Below are 20,908 nucleotides of genomic sequence, written 5' to 3'. Positions count from 1 at the left end.
GTCAGAATGGCTAAAATTAACAAGTCAGGAAATGACAGATGCTGGCGAGGATGTGGAGAAAGGGGAACCCTCCTCCACTGTTGGTGGGAATGCAAGCTGGTGCAACCACTCTGGAAAACAGCATGGAGGTTCCTCAAAATGTTGAAAATAGAACTACCCTATGACCCAGCAATTGCACTACTGAGTATTTACCCTAAAGATACAAACATAGTGATCCGAAGGGGCACATGTACCCGAATGTTTATAGCAGCAATGTCTACAATAGCCAGACTATGGAAAGAACCTAGATGTCCATCAACAGATGAATGGATCAAGAAGATGTGGTATATATACACAATGGAATACTATGCAGCCATCAAAAGAAATGAAATCTTGCCATTTGCGACGACGTGGATGGAACTAGAGGGTATCATGCTTAGTGAAATAAGTCAATCGGAGAAAGACAACTATCATATGATCTCCCTGATATGAGGACATGGAGAAGCAACATGGGGGGGTAGGGGGATAGGAGAAGAATAAATGAAACAAGATGGGATTGGGAGGGAGACAAACCATAAATGACTCTTAATCTCACAAAACAAACTGGGGGTTGCTGGGGGGAGGTGGGATTGGGAGAGGGGGAGCGGGCTATGGACATTGGGGAGGGGAGGCGAACCATAAGAGACTATGGACTCTGAAAAACAACCTGAGGGTTTTGAAGGATCAGGGGTGGGAGGTTGGGGGAACAGGTGGTGGGTAATGGGGAGGGCACGTTTTGCATGGAGCACTGGGTGTTGTGCAAAAAGAATGAATACTGTTACGCTGAAAAAATAAATAAAATGGAAAAAAACAAAACAAAACAAAAAAACCTAAACCCATGCTAACCATCTGAGTATTTCAAAGTCTTCAAGTTTTTCTGATTTTGCATTCTCAATTGTCATCCAACATATATCTATGTAATAGATATTGATTAATTGCAATCTACCAGACACAAAACATTGTGCTGACATGCATGAGGACAAATTGAAGTTTTTATCTTAAGGAAGAAGTTATTAATATTCAATGTGAATATTAAAATATGGTGATAATAGCTGTTGTCCTTAGAAGCATGATATATGCAGATGTGTTTAAACCGAGTTTGAAAGATTATTTACTTTGGAGACAAGAAGATTTAATAACTCCAAAGTATAAATAGAGATAAATCAGGTAAAGGAACTGCAATAGATTATTATAAAAGGTGGTAATTAGCAGTGATTAAGGATGCATGGATTCTGCAGCCAGGATTTTTGACTATAAATGTCACTTCTGACCCTAATAGGTGGCTCTCAACACACTTTACTTCTCTGTATCTTAGTTTCTCCATGTGTAAACTAGAGAATAGGATAGTACTCACCACATATTATTGTTGTATGGATTAAAATAACTAGTCAAAATGCATTTAGAAGAGTGGCCGGTGTGTAAAAAGTGCTCCATTATTGTTATTATTATTGTTATTTAGACAGAACCAGGCATAGAGGGCCCTGAGGAGACAGAAAGAGTGACCATATTTTTAACACAATCAGTTCAAATCCTTAGTTGAGCTGTTGAGTAAAAGAGGTATGATGGCTGTGAAAGTCATATCCCAGGCAAATAAGAATGGAATCAACAATCCCTCATATGTATTTTTATTCAGTATCTCTCTTTCTTTCTTTCTTTCTTTCTTTCTTTCTTTCATCTCTCTCCTTCCTTCCTTCCTTCCTTCTTTCCTTCCCTTCTTTCTTTCCTTCTTTCAGTATCATTTTCCAAAGTAACTCTTCCATCTAGGCTACCTGCAGGTCTTCTTAAAAAAGGAAAAGAACAACAAACTATGAGCTGCAGGCAGAAGAAATGCAGGAAAATGATCATTATGAAGTGGCTGCAGAGGTCCACCTGGGAAAGAAATACTAGTATTTGAGTCCTAGTAACGTTTGTGTTTTTTTGTGCAGAATCTTGATCTTAGTGAGTAAATAACTTACAACAGAATTCAAAATTTCCATTACCCACAAAAAGTAATTGTACCTCTTAAGTAATTTTTAAATTCAGTCACTTTCTTTATATCTGCTGCTTTGTAATGTAAAGACTCGGAGTTAGGTTTTCTAACTATATTATTCTGTTAAATTATTTGTGCTTTCTTCCAGTTACTCCAATTTCTTCCAATTCCAATTAAATCATGGTTCAGAAACATACACAGAACTGATACTTGCATATGTATTTGGGTGGAAAGGAATTGCATTAGATATAGAGGAAAGAATGTCTAATTCCACCACTTGTATGAAGAGGGACATAAAACTAACCTTTTGAGTCACCATCAGTTGCAATGGTTTAAATTTAATGGACAGTGATTTTATAAAGTTAAAATGTATGATCACTATAGAATAGGTTTGTAAGTCCTAAGTCTGTAATGATTATTTGTAGCTAGAACCAAGGCCCAGAGTTCATTTCTTTATTTTTCCTTGTGTCTCTCAGCAGGTTTCTGCTATGGGTGACAGGGGAACAAGCAATCACTCAGAAGTGACTGACTTCATTCTTGTAGGCTTCAGGGTCCGCCCAGAACTCCACATTCTCCTCTTCCTGCTCTTTCTCCTTGTGTATGCCATGATTCTTCTAGGGAATGTGGGGATGATGACTGTTATTATGAGTGATCCCCGGCTGAATACACCAATGTATTTCTTCCTAGGCAATCTCTCCTTCATTGATCTCTTCTATTCTTCTGTTATTGCACCCAAAGCTATGATCAACTTCTGGTCTGAGAGCAAGTCCATCTCCTTTGCCGGCTGTCTGATCCAGTTCTTTCTCTTTGCCTTGTTCATTGTGACTGAGGGATTTCTCCTGGCAGCCATGGCTTATGACCGCTTCATTGCCATCTGCAATCCACTCCTCTATTCTGTCCAGATGTCAACTCGTCTCTGCATTCAGTTGGTGGCTGGTTCCTATTTTTGTGGCTGTATCAGCTCAGTTCTTCAAACAGGCATGACATTTACTTTACCCTTTTGTGCTTCCCGGGCCATTGACCACTTTTACTGTGATACTCGTCCACTTCAAAGGATATCTTGTTCTGACCTCTTCATCTATAGGATGGTTTCTTTCTCCTTATCTGGCATCATTGTCATGCCTACCATCATAGTTATTATTGTTTCTTACTTGTATATTGTGTCCACAGTTCTGAAGATACGCTCCTCTGAGGGACGTAAGAAAGCCTTCTCCACTTGCAGCTCTCACTTAGGAGTCGTGAGTGTACTGTATGGTGCCGTCTTTTTTATGTATCTCACTCCAGACAGATTTCCTGAGCTGAGTAAAGTGGCCTCCTTATGTTACACCTTAGTCACTCCCATGTTGAATCCTTTGATTTACTCCCTGAGAAACAAAGATGTCAAAGAAGTGCTAAAGAAACTTCTAGAGAAGAGAAATACAATTGTTTGATTTTTATTTATTTTTATTTATTTTCCACCATTGATTTTGTGGCAGTTCTGTCTTACGCCATTACTGAAAATCATTCTCCATAAAAAATATGAGAACTTTTTCAAGGTGACTTACCTGGAGCACTGTTAATTCTGAATGTCCTGGATATTGGAGATATACTGAATATTAGATCATTTTTCAAGATGAACCTCACACTCTCTCAAGTATGACTTTGTTTCACAGAATTGATTTCCTTTATTTAATGGTTTGTTGCTGAACCTGACTTTTATATGTCATTCTATTGTGTAAACAGTGTTTTGTCTGATGTTTGTCTTAAAATTTCTCCTGGCAATATACACAATCACTAGTGATGGAGAGTAATGCCCAACTTCTTTTCTTCTTCTTCTACTTCTTGTTCTTTTTTTTTTTTTTTTAATTTGAGAGTGATAGAGCGAGAGTGAGAGAAGGAGAGTTTGGGCAGGGGCATAAGGAGAGAATTTCAAACAAACTCCCCACTGAGCACAGTGCATGACATGGGGCTCAACCTCGTGACCCATGAGAACATGACCTGAGTGGAAACCAAGAGTCAGACACTCAACTGACTGAGCCACCCAGGTGCCTGAATGCCCAAATTATGTCTTAAAAAATAATATTTTCCAACTTAATAACTACCTTTTTTAACATGTTAAACTGAATTTTCATTTTGAATGAAGTATGGTAAGTGTATTTTATCAAGGGGAAGAAATAATAATAAGAAATGATAAGTAATCTTTGCTATATGCATTAATTTGGAAAATTTTATATCAAGGGTGTCAGGTACTGTAGGTTGTTCTGAGGCACTGCTAGGTGCTATTCTTACTATAAAGAACCAAAGTGGTAGTGCAAACATTTTTGGGCAATCATTCCCTCATTTTGGATTTTCATGCATTTTTCCCGTGTTAATTATTGTGAGAAATATTGAATAAAGGTATGGAGCAAGTTGGTCATTAAAATAGTGTGTGGTCTAAAATTTACTCATATATGCCCCTGAATATTCATTTGTTTCATAATTTTATTGACTGTGTAATGCATTTTTGGTGGGTTCAGGTGTAAATAACCTTATTCTTCAAGGAGCTTGCCATTTAGTTTGAAAATCACCTCTCACAGACAATTCAAATACATAGATGTTTACGCCAAAGAGAAACATAAAGATTTCAAAGTGGGGTGCCTGAGATCAGGTGCTCATAATTAGGGAAAGAGTCTTAAGTAGATGGAAGATGTATTTAAAAGAAGTAAGATTCGAGGCACCTGGGTGGCTCAATGGGTTAAGCCGCTGCCTTCGGCTTAGGTCATGATCTCAGGGTCCTGGGATCGAGTCCCGCATCGGGCTCTCTGCTCAGCAGGGGGCCTGCTTCCCTCTCTCTCTCTGCCTGCTTCTCTGCCTACTTGTGATCTCTTTCTGTCAAGTAAATAATAAAAAAGAAAGAAGTAAGATTGGAGTCCGTATACTGTTATATCAATTCATGTTATTGATGTGGGCTTGAAGTATAGCAATATAAGTGAAAAAAAAAAGCTGATTTGAAAATTTCTATGTTAGATACAGAGAACTGATTGACTGATTAATATGAGGGGAGTACAGGAAAGAGGTGTGTCTCGCATGTCTGTTCTGGTATCATGTTTCTGGTGATGGTACCAACAGATAAAATGTAAAGGAACTCTTAGCAAAGTAGGAATAGAGGGGCATTTCCTCAGCTTGTAAAAGAATGTCTACAAAAACCTGCAGCTAAAATTATACTTAATGTTCATGAAATAGAAGCTTTCCCACCAAGATAGGAATCAGGGAAGGATTTCCCCCTTCACCATATCTCTTCAGCAGTTGTTTGGAAGTCTTAAGTGATGCAATAGACAAAAAAGTAAATAAAAGTATTATGGGCTGAATTATGTCTTTCCAACTCTATGTTGAAGGCCTAACCCCTAGTATCTCAGTATGTGACTATAGTTGGAGATAGAACCTTCAAAGCAAGGCTGCTACAGTGGATTTTAATACAGTCTGACCAGTGTCTTTATAAGAAGAGATTAGGACACACAGAGAGATACTGGATGTGCATGTGCTCTGAGGGACAACCATGTGAAGAGGAAAACAATGGCAGACATCTACAAGGCAAGGAAAGAATCCTCAGAATATTTATTTATGGCACATTGATCATGGACCTCTAGTCTATACAAAAGCTAACTGGTTTCCGTATACCATCATTGACCAAGTAGAATTTAAAATGAAAGCACAGTGCTGTATATATTATCACTTACCCCAATAAAACACTTAGGAATGAACTTCACAAAATATGTACCAAATTTCTAGAAGGAAAAGCATAAAATTCTAATGGAAGAACTCAAAGAAGACCTAGATAAATGGAGAACCACTGAAGGTTCATGGAGAGGAAGATTAACATTGTCAAGATGTCATTTCTTCTGAACTTGAGATATATTTTCAATGCAATCTCAACGAGTTATTTTTTGGTTATTTGTGGTTATTGACAAACTTCAGGTAGTAAAGTGAAGTTTATATGAAAAAGCAAAAGACCAGAAAAGCCAACAGTATATGGAAGGAGAAGAACAGAATCAGAGGACTGACATTACACAACGTCAACTATGCACAACAGTACAGCTACAATAATCAAGACAATTGGTATTGTGAAAGAATAAACTAATAGAATAATGGTACAAAACTTAATAAACTGTGGATTCAGGATGACAATGGGTGTCACTGTAGGCTCATCACTTGTAATAAACATACCAATCTGGTGGGGCATGTTGACACTGGACAAAGGTATGTGTGTGTGGGGGGGGGCAAAGTTAATTGGTAAATCTCTATACCTTACACTTCTATAAAAATTAGCATCTTAATTAAAAAACAGACAAAAAACGGTGTATTATTGCACTCCTATTAGAATGACCAAAATAAAAACCACTGACTACATCAAATGCTGTCAAGGATGTGGAGGGACAGCCACCCTCACTCATTGCTGCTGTGAATGTAAAGTGGTACAGCCATTTTGGAAGGCAGTTTTTCAGGTTCATGCAAAACTAAACATACTCTTACTACATAATCCAGCAATTGTGCTCCTTGATGTTTACCCAAACAAGGTGAAAACTCATGTCCACACAAGAACCTGCACACAAACGGTGAATGAATAATAAACTGTGGTACATCCAGACAATAGAATAATATTCAGCACTAAAAAGAAATGAGCTAAATCTTTCAAGCTGTGAAAGACATGAGGGAACTGTAAATGCACATTACTAAGTGATAGAAGCCAACTTGAAAAGGGTACATACTGCATGATTCCCACTATATAACATTTTCAAGTTATTGTACCTTTAAACTCCAGAATGTCTTTTTGAAATAATTTCTATTTTTTTGTCTTATGCCTGTTCATTTTTATGACTGTATTATTGAAATCTCTTTGCTCTGAGAGGCACTCTGTGCCACCTCAGAGGCATAACCTTAGCCTTGTGCGTACTCTTGGATGTCAGCAGTTTTTTGGGCTAGCTTTGGCTATTTCCTCCCTTGATCATTTCATTGAGTGATGTGCCTCTGTAGGTTTTCCACCCAGCAGAGAGACTCCACTAATTCTTCTTGTTCTATTGTTTTGAAACATTGTAGGACACACACACACACACATATATATACTTTTTTATTTTTTGCTATGTTTCATATCTTTACTATCCAATTGTTTTGGTCTCCTCTGCAAAGATAGTCTTTAAGGCCAGTTTTTAGGTTTGCTCCAACACTAGGATAGCTTTCTTTGTTGCCTCCTTCTGTCGTTGTCTCTGGTAATCTTCTCGTTGGTCCACAGTTAGCTTTTTGCTTTCATGGAACTACCAGCCTCTTCTTAATTGCTTATTACCAAGTGTGTATTGTGTTTGAGAGTCATTTATGCTTAAACTTTCCCACACTTCATTCCAAATAAAGCCAGTTCACTTGAGGAGAGCTTTGACGCCCTCTGTTGTTATGGCTTGCCTTTCATTCTAGGTGAAGCCTGTGTTGAAGCATTCTAGAAGTGGAACAGGAGCCGTGGCCTAGTTCTCTTAGAGTGACACTCTGGCTTTATGAGCAGGTTTCTGGGAGAGGTCAGAAGCCTATGATCTTCTAAGCTTACCTCTCTTGGCAAAATATCTCTATCCTTTGAACTGGAGCAAGTGGAATTGGAGGCCTGTAATTCTTGGCCTTGCATGCCTGGGATAGCTTCTACTCTATGAATAGGCCCTGGGAAGAGGAAGAGATTTCTAGGCATTTTAGCCACTCTTGCCTTGAATAGAGCTTCTGCAATGTGGAGCTGGAAGAAATAAGAAATGTTTTCAGCCCTCCCCTCTCAAGGTGATATGGTAGCCCCTGAGTGGGTTCTAGGTGAAGAGGAGCCTGTCTGCACTTGCCTGTGCACTTTATATCACCCTAGGCTGAAAAGTGGAGGGAGGGAGTGGGAGTGGGTTCTGGCTCAAATACAGATGTGTGCATATTCCTATTGGCTTTATTCACAATATCCCCAATTTCAGAACCTACACTGTATAGCACAGGCATACACCTTGAATGAAAAGTAAAATGAGAAGAGTAATTTCTTAATAGGAGTGAGAAGCGAATATACCTGAATGCAATTCCTGTAGCAATACAGAAATTTCTTGACACCAGGAAAGGAAAGAAAAAAGTCAGTACTGAAAAATTACTTCACATATCTTCTATGGTAAGGTCTATTAGCTTCTAGCTTAGCCTGAGGATTCTTTTAGGAGTCAGTTGGATGACACTGGATGTATATTGTTCTAGGGAATGATATATGCAGTGATCTTTCTTGGTGTTCCTCTCAGTGATATCCTGGTGTGTATGTGTGTGTGTGTGAGAGAGAGAGAGGGAGAGAGAGAGAGAGAGAGAGAGAGAGAGAGAGAGAGAGGAGAGCAAGAGTGAAAGCATGCTAATGTTTGATTTTATGTGTATGTGTGTGTCTGATGGTGGTTTTGTGTGGGGGGGGGATACAGCATATGGTACATGTGGAGGAACATTGTTCTCTCTTGACAGTCAACACTATTGTTAGGGTATTTTTTCTCATCTTCATAATGGATTACTTATAGCCAATGGACAAAGATTTAAAGAATTAGCAGCACCATTCATTTGAGAGTTATTACACTATAGGACTCAGGTGTTGTCTGAGGGCTTCTGCATTTTATTCCTAGGGGATGGTTAGTAAAATATGCCTCCCTCAACCCACTCGTTTGCCCTTCATTTCAGGAAAGAAACAAGACATAACCTTAGCAAGTGGGCATTTATTTCAAAATCTTCATGAATTTTTCTACTTAGTGGGTTCCCTGTTTTCCCCCGTAATCTGTGTTTTTAGAAATGTGAAAGAAAGTGATGACATTTTGTTAACGTGTAAGAGAGGATTCTTTGAGAAAGACATAGGTAAAGAGATGAATAGATATCACATCCAATGATAAGATATTATTTTGTATTTAATTGGAGGCTCTGTTGCATTTTTGGTCATTTTACAAACTTTTCCATTAGTTGTCACCAGAGGGAAAGGTAAAGATTGAAATGAGAATGTATTAGGCAGTTCTCAAGCTCTGTTTATGGAAATGAAAGCAGACACTTGGAGACTTGGCGATGCTTCATGGCAGAGAGTGAAGGGAAAGTGGAAGAGAAAGTTTCTGTCTTCCTCTCTCAGACTTAACATCAATAGTGTAGAAGCAGGAAGAATGGGCGAATCTGACAGCTCTGAAATAATTGGGTTAAACAAATTTATTTGAAATTTATGTACTCTAATCATTCATGTAACTCTAATATCTAGGTACTGTTATGCACCCCATTTTACAGGAGGAAATAACAATGCAGAGATAGTATGTAACTTGCCCAAAGTCACATTGGCAAACCCAGAATTTGAAAGCTCAGTCTGGCACCTGAGCCTATTTTCTGAACTCTGAAGTTAACCATGAACTCTTATTACCCTTATGCTTTCTTCCTCATTTATGAGGTGATATTGTGTCAGAGATGCTCAAACATTAGAAGTTATTATTTTCCCACCTCATTCTCTTTTTATTAACCATCAGTCAATATTCAGCTCACTTCACCTACCATTCTAAAGATAGTCTCTTCTTTACTGTCCCTAATAAGTCTGCCTTTGGTAAAGCCATCATAACCTCTTACTTGGACAATCACACACTTTCTGGAATTACCATCTTCTCCTGTGAACATTTTTCTTCTGCAAAGCTACCAGTATGGTTTTTGTAAAGTGCCAATTTGAACACAGTACTATCTTCCTAAAAATCCCCAATGCCTAACTCTGTCTACAGAATTAATATCAGTTTCCTTGGGTTGACATAGAGGTTTGAATGATTTCCATTAGTTTCCTTTTAAAAAGCTCATCCTTCACTCATTTTCTTGTGCATAACAAACTTCATGAAGTTCACCATATAGTTATTTCTCCCTTTGCATAGAAGCCTGTTTATTTCATGTTACTTAATTCTATTTATTTTTAAAAATTTGCTTTGGATATGTTCCCTGATCATTAGGGCCAGTCCCCTTAGGAGATTGTGCTCTTTTTGTGTTTTCTACAAATGTCTTTTTCACTTGATTTCCACATGGTATTTTAGTTCTCTAGTCAGCTGTTTTCCCCTTATTTCATGGTGAGCTAAGTACTGAAATTATTTATACATAGGGAATGTTATAGGACAAATAATACATCCAAATCCAATTATAATCTATGTGATGAACAAATTATCACTAAGCCATAAATAACAAAACAATGAGTTACCTTTATTTTTCATTCATTTTCATTACAGTTTTCTTGTGTAGAGAGAGGATTTGCAAGAATAATTTACCTAAGCCAGAGAAAACATTAAGAAGTGAATGTTGAAGTGAATCATTCAGCCTCTGAATAACTGAGCGACTGACATGCCATCCTTAGAATTCTGTATGCTCTAATCTCTTTCTCTCATCCAGCACTCAAAAAAATTTCTTTGATAAATCTTATATTTTGTTCTGTCTTACTACATCAGATTTTGTTATATCACCAATTATATACCTCACATAATATTTGTTACTGATTCAAGATAAACAATATATCCCAACATCATCCTCTGAATGCCAGTAGCAAACTTGGAATATATTTCCCTAAAATCAAATTACATGGCAATCATGATCTTCACCCAAATGAAGACAATATACAGAGAAAGCTGTTCCATTCCAAAATCAACAGGAAAAACCCACCCAAGTGTGCTTTTCAGCTGTAAGTACATGGGATTCAAATGAATAAACTTTCTAAAATTAAATATTTCAAAATCATGACTGTATTATTTACATCAATGCCTTTCCAAATTAGCATAATGTCTAGGCCTTTCAGTTATATCATTATTAAGATAGAATTAAATAAAAATATTTTTTTCCCCAGAATCTTTCTCAGAGCTTCTTTGACATCTTTGTTTCTCAGGTAGTAAATCAAAAGATTCAACATGGGAGTGACTAAGGTGTAACATAAGGAAGCCACTTTACTAAGCTCAGGAAATCTGTCAGGGATGACATACATAAAAATGACAGCACCATACAGTACACTTACGACTCCTAAGTGAGAGCTGCAAGTGGAGAAGGCTTTCTTACGTCCCTCAGTGGATCTTATCTTTAGAACCGTGGACACAATATACATATAGGACACAATAATGACAATTATGGTAGGCAAAATAATAATGCTGCATAAGAAAAAGGAAACTATCTTATGAAAGTAGAGATCAGAGCAAGAAATCCTTTGAAGTGGACGGTAATCACAGTAGAAGTGGTCGATAGCTCAGGAAGCACAAAAGGACAAAGTGAATGTCACGCTGGTCAAAAGAATTGAGCTGATGCAGCCACAAAAATAGGAACCAGCTACCAACTGAATGCAGAGATGAGTTGACATCTGGACAGAGTAGAGGAGTGGATTGCAGATGGCAATGAAGCGGTCATAAGCCATGGCTGCCAGGAGAAATCCCTCAGCCATGATGAACAAGGCAAAGAGGAAGAGCTGGGTCACATAGCCTGCAAAGGAGATGGACTTGCTCTCAGACCAGAAGTTGATCATAGCCTTGGGTGCAATAACAGAAGAATAGAAGAGATCAATGAAGGAGAGATTGTGAAGAAATACATTGGTGTGTTCAGCTGGGGATCAGTCATAATAATGGTCATCATCCCAACATTTCCTAGAAGGATCATGGCATACACAAGCAGAAAGAGCAGAAAGAGGAGAATGTGGAGTTCTGGGTGGACCCTGAAGCCTACAAGAACGAAGTCAGTCACTTCTGAGTGATTGCTTGTTCCCCTGTCACCCATGGCAGAAACCTGCTGAGAGGCACAAGGTAAAAATGAACAGATGACATCTGGGCTTTGTTTATAGTGATATAAATTTTTTCTTTAATGTAGAATAAATTATTTACATCTTAATTGAATATTGTATATAAAACAATTTTAATATTATGAAGCATCAGGAATTCGGATTAGCTAATACTAGGTCCATGAGATAGATATTGTACAATGCAGTGAAAGATGTTAATGGGTTACTGTATTTTAATCAATTTTGGGGGGTTCTGGTGGCTCAGTTGGTTAAGTGTCTACCTTTGGCTCAGGTCATGATCTTGGGTCCTAGGAGACTCTCACTGGGCTCTGCTCAGTGGGGAGCCCCTTTCCCTCAGCTCCTTCTCCCCAAATAAATATTATATTAAAAAAAATAAAACTAGCAACAATGTCAACAATAGCCAAACTGCGGAAAGAGCCAAAATTCCCTTCAACAGATGAATAGTTAAAGAAGATGTGGTCCATATACCCAATGGAATATTACTTGACCATCAGAAAGGATGAATAAATGCTTTTGCAGCAACATGGATGGAACTGGAGGAGATAATGCTGAGTTAAGTAAGTCAAGCAGAGAAAATCAATTATATGGTTTCACTTCTTTGTGGAACATAGGGAATAGCATGAAGGACTTTAGGAGAAGGAAGGGAAAAATGAAGGGGGATAATCAGAGGGGGAGACAAACCATGAGAGACTATGGACTTGGAGAAATAAATTGAAGGTTTTGGAGTGGAGGGTGTTGGGTGATGGATGAGCCCAGTGATAGGTATTAAGGAGGGCACATAGTGCATGGAACACTGTGTGTTATATGCAAACAGTGAATTGTGGAACACCACATCAAATCAAATGATGTACTGTATGGTGACTAATGTAACATAATAAAAACATTAAAAAATAAAAATATTTAAAAAAATCATAATTTGGCTGAGTATTTATGAAGAATGTAACACACTATCTTATTTTAGTCACATTTTGAATTTAAATTCTTAATATATTTATAGTTAAATAATCATCTTTACCTAAAATAAGAGTACTACATATAACCAAAATATGAGCAATACACATAACTGGTATGATAGTGTTGTAGCCATTATGATTGCCTCTCAGTGTTTGAATCATTAAACAACAGTGACAAATATATTAAGAAATATTTTACCTTTTTTTACCTCCATCTATTTGGTTTCCATTATCACACTGTCATTTTTGAAAATAGAATTAAAAAAGAGGTGTTATTATTAGTTTAAAATTAACATCAAAACAATCACTAAGCTTATATAACATTTTCTAAAGCACTTTTCAAATATATGTTCATTTTCTCAAGTCAATGCTATTCCCCCCAATGAATGCACTGTTATTGCATCATCATATATATATAAAATTCCATTAGTAGCTAAGCAGTTTAATATATTCCATATTTGGTTAGCCTTTTTCTTTGAAGCAGAAATAGAAGGTGATGAATATTCCAATCCTTACATGACAATGAATGACTTTTTATCAAAACTGCATCAATTGAGGACTCTCACTCTTTAGTCAGGACAAGTAAACTTAAGGAATATGTATATAGAGAGAGTTCCTTTCTTGAACTCTATTACGTCTTACTCTTAAAATAAGGATAATGGGATAACCATGGATATTTAAGGACCATAACAACCTTGGGTCTCCAGAGTCCATGATCACTTGGTAGCGAATCGGCAGTGATTGTGATGACCTTACGCATTTTACTCCTGACGCTTTTCTTCAGGATTTTGCAACATTGAGGTTTTGCTCATCCACTGTGATGGATTCCACTGGGAGAGGAGTAATCATAAGGGCAATTATGGAGACATAACTGCAGGCTCAAGGGCTGTTGTCCATGAGGACTGCAGTAAGTTCAGAAATAAGCAAATAATCTAATAATGGTCCTAATACAAGGAACTTTCCTTCTCTTGTTTTGTCTATCCTTTGGGAACTTTCTCTGGACTTTATTTTCTGTATTGATAAATAAAAACTTCCTGATAATTATCATAGCATACATATCAGTAGGCATAAGGATACAGCTTTAAATGCTTGTGCTATACGAGATAAGTTTTAGATGAATGAATGTATTAAATCATGTAATAAATTACATTTGTTAGGCTTTGAAAATGATAGAAGTTAACTGCAAATTATGAGTTACCTGTATTTCCTAATGTAGACGTATTTCATAATGTGACAAACATCCTCTAAGTCACAAAGTCAGATAATGTTATGCTAATTTTATGCTTTCTTATGTTTAAATGCTAAGTAGAAAATATAATGGAAGAAAATATGATATTCAAAAAATCATTTAATAATTACTAAGAATATTTATGAAAGATCATGATCTGTATTTAAAAATCCTCAATAACTATGTGTGACTAAAAGACTACAGTAAAACCAGAGACATAATACTTTATTTAATGAAATTAATATTGTAAAGATGCTGTTTTCCCTAAATATATCCATTTCTTAATTTTAATTCTATTTTTAGAAAATCCTTTTTATTTTATTTTATATTTTTAAAAATTTTTATTTTTTTAATTTCTTTTCAGTGTTCCAGAATTCATTGTTTGTGCACCAAACCCAGTGCTCCATGTAATACATGCCCTCCATAATACCCACCACCAGGCTCACCCAACCTCCCACCCCCTCTCCTCTCAAACCCTCAGTTTGTTTCTCAGAGTCCACAGTCTCTCATGGTTCATCTTCCCCTCTAATTTCCCCCAACTCCCTTCTCCTTTTTAAATTAAGAATTATTCCTAGAATTTAAATGGATTTTTAAAAAATTGTAGATAGCAAAGTATATGGAGCCAAAGCTTTTCCTTATTATAATACAGTATTAGTAAAGGCTTGGTAAATGTAAGAAGAGTATACAGGTTAGGTATTTTGAATAGGAAAATACCAATCAGGGCAAAATGATGGCTATCAAATTTGGAAAGGCTGGAAGAACTTCTGAGTGACACTCTAATAATGACCCTTAGAGCAATATAGTAAAATTCAGAAAGACAAGCTACCATTGGATACAATTTAAAAATACAGCATTTTAACTGTGGTCCAAGAATCAGACACATGGAAGCAAAGACATGTGTCACTCCTTCCTCAACCATCAAAATAGCTTCTCTGTAAGGTTGGGGAATCAACAATGCTGCAGGAAATAGCCCACATGTTTACACAACCTTCCTAAGATGACATTTCCCCAGCAAAAAATGTCAAAAGGAACAGAAAATTGATGTCCACTCACTGTATCCTTTAAAATTTCGAGTTTGTGTGGATCGTATTGGTAGAGCAATATTTGTGCCAAGAACACTAGTAGCAGGAAACATTTGAACTTTCCAACAACTCCAATTTAGAAAGCACATGGAATAGAGTTTGGTCATCCAGTCTCCAAAATGTGCCAGAACCCAATGTATTTTTTCTTATCCTTAACCTCCCCACAATCGTGTTAGTAATAAAAATATTGTAGTGCCTAAAATACGTAAGAGCACTTACTGTCATTCATAATAGATGGGATGGAAATAAACCCTCAACAGATTCAATGATTGAAATCATTCAGTATATGTTCTTTGATAATGGTCAGCTTAATAGAGGAAACAGTAACAGTTAAATAATTGAGAAACTCTATGGGCATGGATATTAAAATACTTCCCAAAACTCAATGGATCAGAAAGAAATAAAATTAAATGTTGACTTAGTTTGAACTAAATAATAAATTATATCTAAACTTCTGCAATATAGAAAAATAAGCACTTAGAGGGATATATACAAAGCATTATACGTAAATATTATAAACAAGTAAAACAGAAACATCACCATTGATCTTCTATTTTAATATAGGGAAATAGAAAAGAGCAAGTAAAAAAATAAAAGAAAGTAAATGCTATACATAAAAATTCATGTAAAAGGACAAAATATAGATTAAAATATGATATTCACATGGCTTAACTTTTTTTTTCTACTTAACTTTTTTTTTCTACTAGAATACCATTCTAGTATTTTTTATTAAGTTCTTAATTTTAATTCCAGTATAGTTAACGTACAGTGTTATATGGGTTTCAGGTGTACAATATAGTGATTCCTCAATTGTATATCTTACTCAATGCTTATCATGACTACCATATTCTTTAATCACTAGTGTTTATTTCCCCCATCCCCTACCCACCTCCCCTCTGGACTCTACAGTTAAGAGTCTGTTACTTGGTTTGTCTTTCTCTTTTTTCTTTGCTCATTAGTATTGCTTTTTTTTTAAGATTTTACTTATTTATTTGACAGACAGAGATGACAAGTAGGCCAGGGCAGGCAGAGAGAGAGAGAGAGAAACAGGCTCCCTGCTGAGCAGAGAACACATGCGGGACTGGACCCGGGATCACAACCCGAGTCAAAGGCAGAGGCTTTAAGCCACTGAGCCATGCAGGTGCCCTCCCCCCCTTTTTAAAGTAGTATTTCTTAAATTCCACATATGAGTGAAATCATAGCATATTTCTCTTTCTCTGACTGACATATTTCACTTAGCATTATATTCTCTAGCTCCATCCATGTCATTGCAAATGGCAAGATTTCATACTTTTTGAAATGGCTGAGTAATATTCCGTTGTGTACATAGACCACATCTTTATCCATTCATCTATTGATGAACACTTGGACTACTCTCATAATTTGGCTATTGTATATAATGGCACAATAAATGTGGGGGTTCATGGATCCCTTTGAATCAGTGCTTTTGTATTTTTGGTTAAATATCTAGTTGTGCAATTACTGGGTTATATAATAGTTCTATTTTTAACTTTCTGAGGAATCTCCATACTGTTTTCCACAGTGGCTGCACCAGTTTGCATTCTCACCAACAGTGCATGGGGCTTCTTTTTTTCTACATCCTCATCAACACTTATTTCTTGTTTTTGATTTTAGCCATTCTGACAGGTATGAGGTGATCACACAGCTGATCATTGATTCTTGGAAAGACCAGTACGATTTATAAAATCCTGCCAAATGTGGGGCGCCTGAGTGGCTCAATGGGTTAAAGCCTCTGCCTTCGACTCAGGTCATGATCCCAGGGTCCTGGGATCGAGCCCCACATTGGGCTCTGTGCTCAGCAGGGATCCTGCATCCACCTCTCTCTCTCTCTCTCTTTGCCTGCCTCTCTGCCTGCTTGTGATCTTTGCCTGTCAAATAAATAAATAAAATCTTAAAAACAAAAACAAAAAGCAAACCCTGGCAAACGTAACAATGGAAAAACAGCAGGGGCGCCTTGGTGGCTCAGTGGGTTAAGCCTCTGCCTTTGGCTCAGGTCATGATCTCAGGGTCCTGGGATCGAGCCCCACATCAGGCTCTCTGCTCAGCAGGGAGCCTGCTTCCCCCCCCCCCCATGCCTGCCTCTCTGCCTACTTGTGATCTCTGTCTGTCAAATAAATAATTAAAATCTTAAAAAACAAAACAAAACAAAAAAACAATGGAAAAATAGCAAAATTAAATGACAAGTATCAACAATGAATAGGGGATGGCACTGTAGATCCTCCTGATATTTAAAAAAATATATATATATTGAACAATATGGGTTTGAATTGCATGGGTCCACTTCAATGCAAATTTTTTTCAATAAATACAGTACAGTGCTATAAATGTACTGCCTCTTCCTTATGATTTTCTTAGTAATATTTTCTTTTCTCCAGCTTATTTTATTACAAAAACAGCATAAAATACATATAACAGACAAATATATGTTAATAAACTATATTATCAGTAAGGCTTCTGGTCAACAGCAAGTTATTAGTAGTTACATATTTACAGAATCAAGAATTACATGCAGATTTAAACTGTAGGGGAGTGCTCGCTTCGGCAGCACATATACTAAACTGTAGGGGAGTTCTATGTTCCTAACCTGTGCTCAGGGGTTCTGCTGTATAATAAAGAATATTTTTACCAAAAATGGATGATCTTTTAAAATAAGGATATTTTAAATAGATCAAGGTGATTTATTAAGGAGAAATATAAATTTGAAAATATCATCTATAGAAATTAATTTTTAATAAAATCTTCCCATGAAAAAAGATTCCTTTCTAATTTACTTTGCTAGTGTTTACTATCAAACATCATTGAAGAAACAAGATTGGGGAACCTAGATGGCTCAGTTGCTTAAGCATCTAACTTTTGATTTCCACTCAGGTCATGATCTCAGGGTCATATATTGAAACCCACATAGGGTTCTGTGCTCATCAGGGAGTCTTCTTGAGATTCTCTCTCACTCTTTCTCTTTCCCCCACTCATGTGCATGCTCTCTCTCTTTCTAAAATAAATAAACAAATCTTAAGAAAAGAAAATATAAACAAGAATCATCATAAAGAATCATCATATTTCTTAGCTGTATTTGAGTCTGTCATAAGTCTCATATAGAAATTAAAATAAAAATTATAGGTAAATCTGTCTCATAAATTTATCTTCAAAAATTTAAACAAAATATTAAAAATATGTCAATATATAAATAATAAAATCTCACTGAACCGTATGTTTACACTCTCAATGTAAATGTCATTTAATATTTTAAAAATAGTGAATTTAAGATGTTTCCATATCCACTCATGAAAGAACAACACCAAGAAGGTTTGCCTTCTATGACAAAAAACTAAATTCTGGAGAATATATATGAACCTACTATTTTCAGAGATTGTATAATAAGCAGTGAATGACTGTAATACTTGAGAAAAGGAAACAAATCAGGAGGAAAAGATTTTAAACTTGAATATATAGCAATAGAAACAAATGAAACCTAAGACTGAGTTAAAAAGGAAAAATAACATAACAGGCATTCAGTGACAACTGAGAAAATATTTACATGTAACTGGAAGAAAAGGGCCAGAAAAATAATGTAAAATATAATGGGCAAATTTTTTTTTCATATTTGATGACAAATTAACCACAAAGATGCAAGAAAATGAGCAAAATCCTATATATAGATATAGAGAAATCCCATAGATGGAGAACAAAATAAAGCACGTCAGAATAAAATTCTGAAAATGAGCAAAAAAGAGACTGTCAAAGTAGCAGGGGTGGAGGAGAGACATTACACACAAGCAAATCATTGTTGGTGTATAGAAATGCAACAGATTTATGTTCATTGATTTTGAATCCTGTGGCTTTGTTGAATTCATTTATTAGTTCTAACACAGTCTTTTGGTTTTCTATATAGACTATCGTTTCATCTGCAAATACAGAAAGTTTAACTTCTTCCTTCCCAATTTGGTTGCCTTTGATTTTATTTTATTTTATTATTTTATTTTACTTTATTTTATTTTTTGGTGTCTCATTGCTGTGGTTAGGACTTCCACTATTATGTTAAGTAACAGTGGTCAGACTGGACATCCCTGTCTTTTTCCTGACTGTAGAGGAAAAGCTGTCAGTTCTTCTCCATTGAGAATGATATTAGATTGAGTTTTTGTACATGACATTTGTGATGTTGAGATATGTTCCCTCTATCCTTACTTTGTTGAGGGTTTTTATCATGAAAGGATATTGTACTTTGTACAAAAATAGACAGATCAATAGAACAGAATAGGAAACCCAGAAATGGTCTGCAACTATATGGCCAATTAATCTTTCACAAAGCAGGAAAGAATAGCCAATGGAAAAAGGTCAGTCTCTTCAATAAATAATGTTCGGAAAACTGAACAGCAACATTCAAAAGAATGAAACTGGACTACTTTCTTATACTATACAAAAAAGTAAATTCAAAATTTTTGAAAGACCTAAATGTGAGACCGGAGACCATTAAAATCCTAGAGGAGAAAACAGGCAGTAACCTCTTTGACACTGACAGTAGCAACTTCTTAATACATACCTCTTTTGAGGCAAGGGAAACAAAAGCAAGAACAAACTATCAGAACTTCATCAACATAAAAACTTCTGCACAGTGAAGGAAAAAAATCAATAAAACTAAAAGACAATCTACTGAATGAGAAAAGATATTTGCAAATGACACATCTAATAAAGGGTTGGTATCCAAAATCCATAAAGAACTTGTCAAACTCAACACTCAAAAACCAAATAACTCAGTTAAGAAATGCGTTAAGAAGTTAGTCCAGTTAAGAAGACATGATTAGACATGCAAATGGCTGATGCATGAAAAGATGCTCAACATCACTGATTATCAGAGAAATACAAATCAAAACCATAAAGAGATATGAAATCAAATACAAATTAAAACCAGAATAAGATATCACCTCACACCTGTCAGAATAGCTAAAATTAACAACAAAAGATATAATAGGTGTTGGTGAGGATGCAGAGAAATGGGAACCATTTTACACTGTTGGTGGCAATGCAAATTGCTGCAGGTACTCTGGAAAACAATATGATGTTTCCTCAAAAAGTTAAAAATAGAGCTACCCTACAATCCAGCAATTGTACTACTAGGTATTTACCCAAATGTTACAAAAATACTAGTTCAAAGGGATACATGACCCCAGTGTTTACAGTAGCATTATCAACAATATCCAAATTACAGATAGAGCCCAAATGTCCATTGGTGAATAAATAAAGGAGAAGTGGTTATATATATACATATATAGTATACAGTCAGCCATAAAAAAGAATGAAATCTTGCCATTTGAAATGACATGGATGGATCTAGAGGATATAATGCTAAGTGAAATAAGTCAGTCAGAGAAAGACAAATGTATGTTTGCACTCATGTGTAGAATTTAAGAAACAAAACAAATGGCCAAAGGCGGGGGGAGAGGGCAAACCAAGGAACAGATTCTTAACTACAGGGAACAAAATGCTGGTTATGAGAAGAGAGGTGGATTGGGTGGTGAGGGTGAAATAAATGAAGGGGATTAAAGGTACACTTGATGAGCATTGAGTAATACATGGAATTGCCGAATCACTAGATTGTGCACCTGAAATTAACATAACATTATATGTTAACTACACTGGAATAAAAAAAACTAAGGCAGGAGGCAATGTACTTCTAAGACCTCGTGGTTTCCCCAAATGATGTAGTTCAATTTAACACTCAACTGCAGCTAATTTAAAAAAGTGAGGATGCCTGGGTGGCTCAGCCAGTTAAGTGTCTGCTTTTGGCTCAGGTCATGATCCCAGAGTCCTAGAATGAAGTAATGGGTTGAGCCTGCTCCGTGGAGAGACTACTTCTCCCTCTGCCCCTCACCCTGCTTGTTCTCTCTC

General features: G+C 36.3%; 1 protein-coding gene and 1 pseudogene across 1 annotated transcript; one reads left to right on the top strand and one right to left on the bottom strand.

Moving 5' to 3' along the window:
* Positions 1–2,427: 2,427 nt before the first annotated feature.
* Positions 2,428–3,417, top strand: LOC123947441 (olfactory receptor 9K2). The gene has a single exon (XM_046013651.1). It carries the CDS (start codon positions 2,476–2,478, stop codon positions 3,415–3,417), a length of 942 nt encoding a protein of 313 aa, XP_045869607.1. The 5' UTR covers positions 2,428–2,475.
* A 7,343-nt stretch (positions 3,418–10,760) lies between these two features.
* Positions 10,761–11,771, bottom strand: LOC123947476 (annotated as a pseudogene).
* Positions 11,772–20,908: the final 9,137 nt, after the last annotated feature.

Source organism: Meles meles, chromosome 7, assembly GCF_922984935.1.
Source record: "Meles meles chromosome 7, mMelMel3.1 paternal haplotype, whole genome shotgun sequence".
In the NCBI taxonomy this organism is placed as follows: Eukaryota; Metazoa; Chordata; class Mammalia; order Carnivora; family Mustelidae; genus Meles; species Meles meles.
The sequence above is the reverse complement of the archived record's forward strand: the minus strand, read 5'-3'. Positions and strand labels throughout refer to the sequence as shown.

What these genes read in the sequence shown, in the direction of transcription:
- LOC123947441 (XM_046013651.1), top strand. Translation starts at nt 2,476, where the DNA reads ATGGGTGACAGGGGAACAAGCAATCACTCAGAAGTGACTGACTTCATT.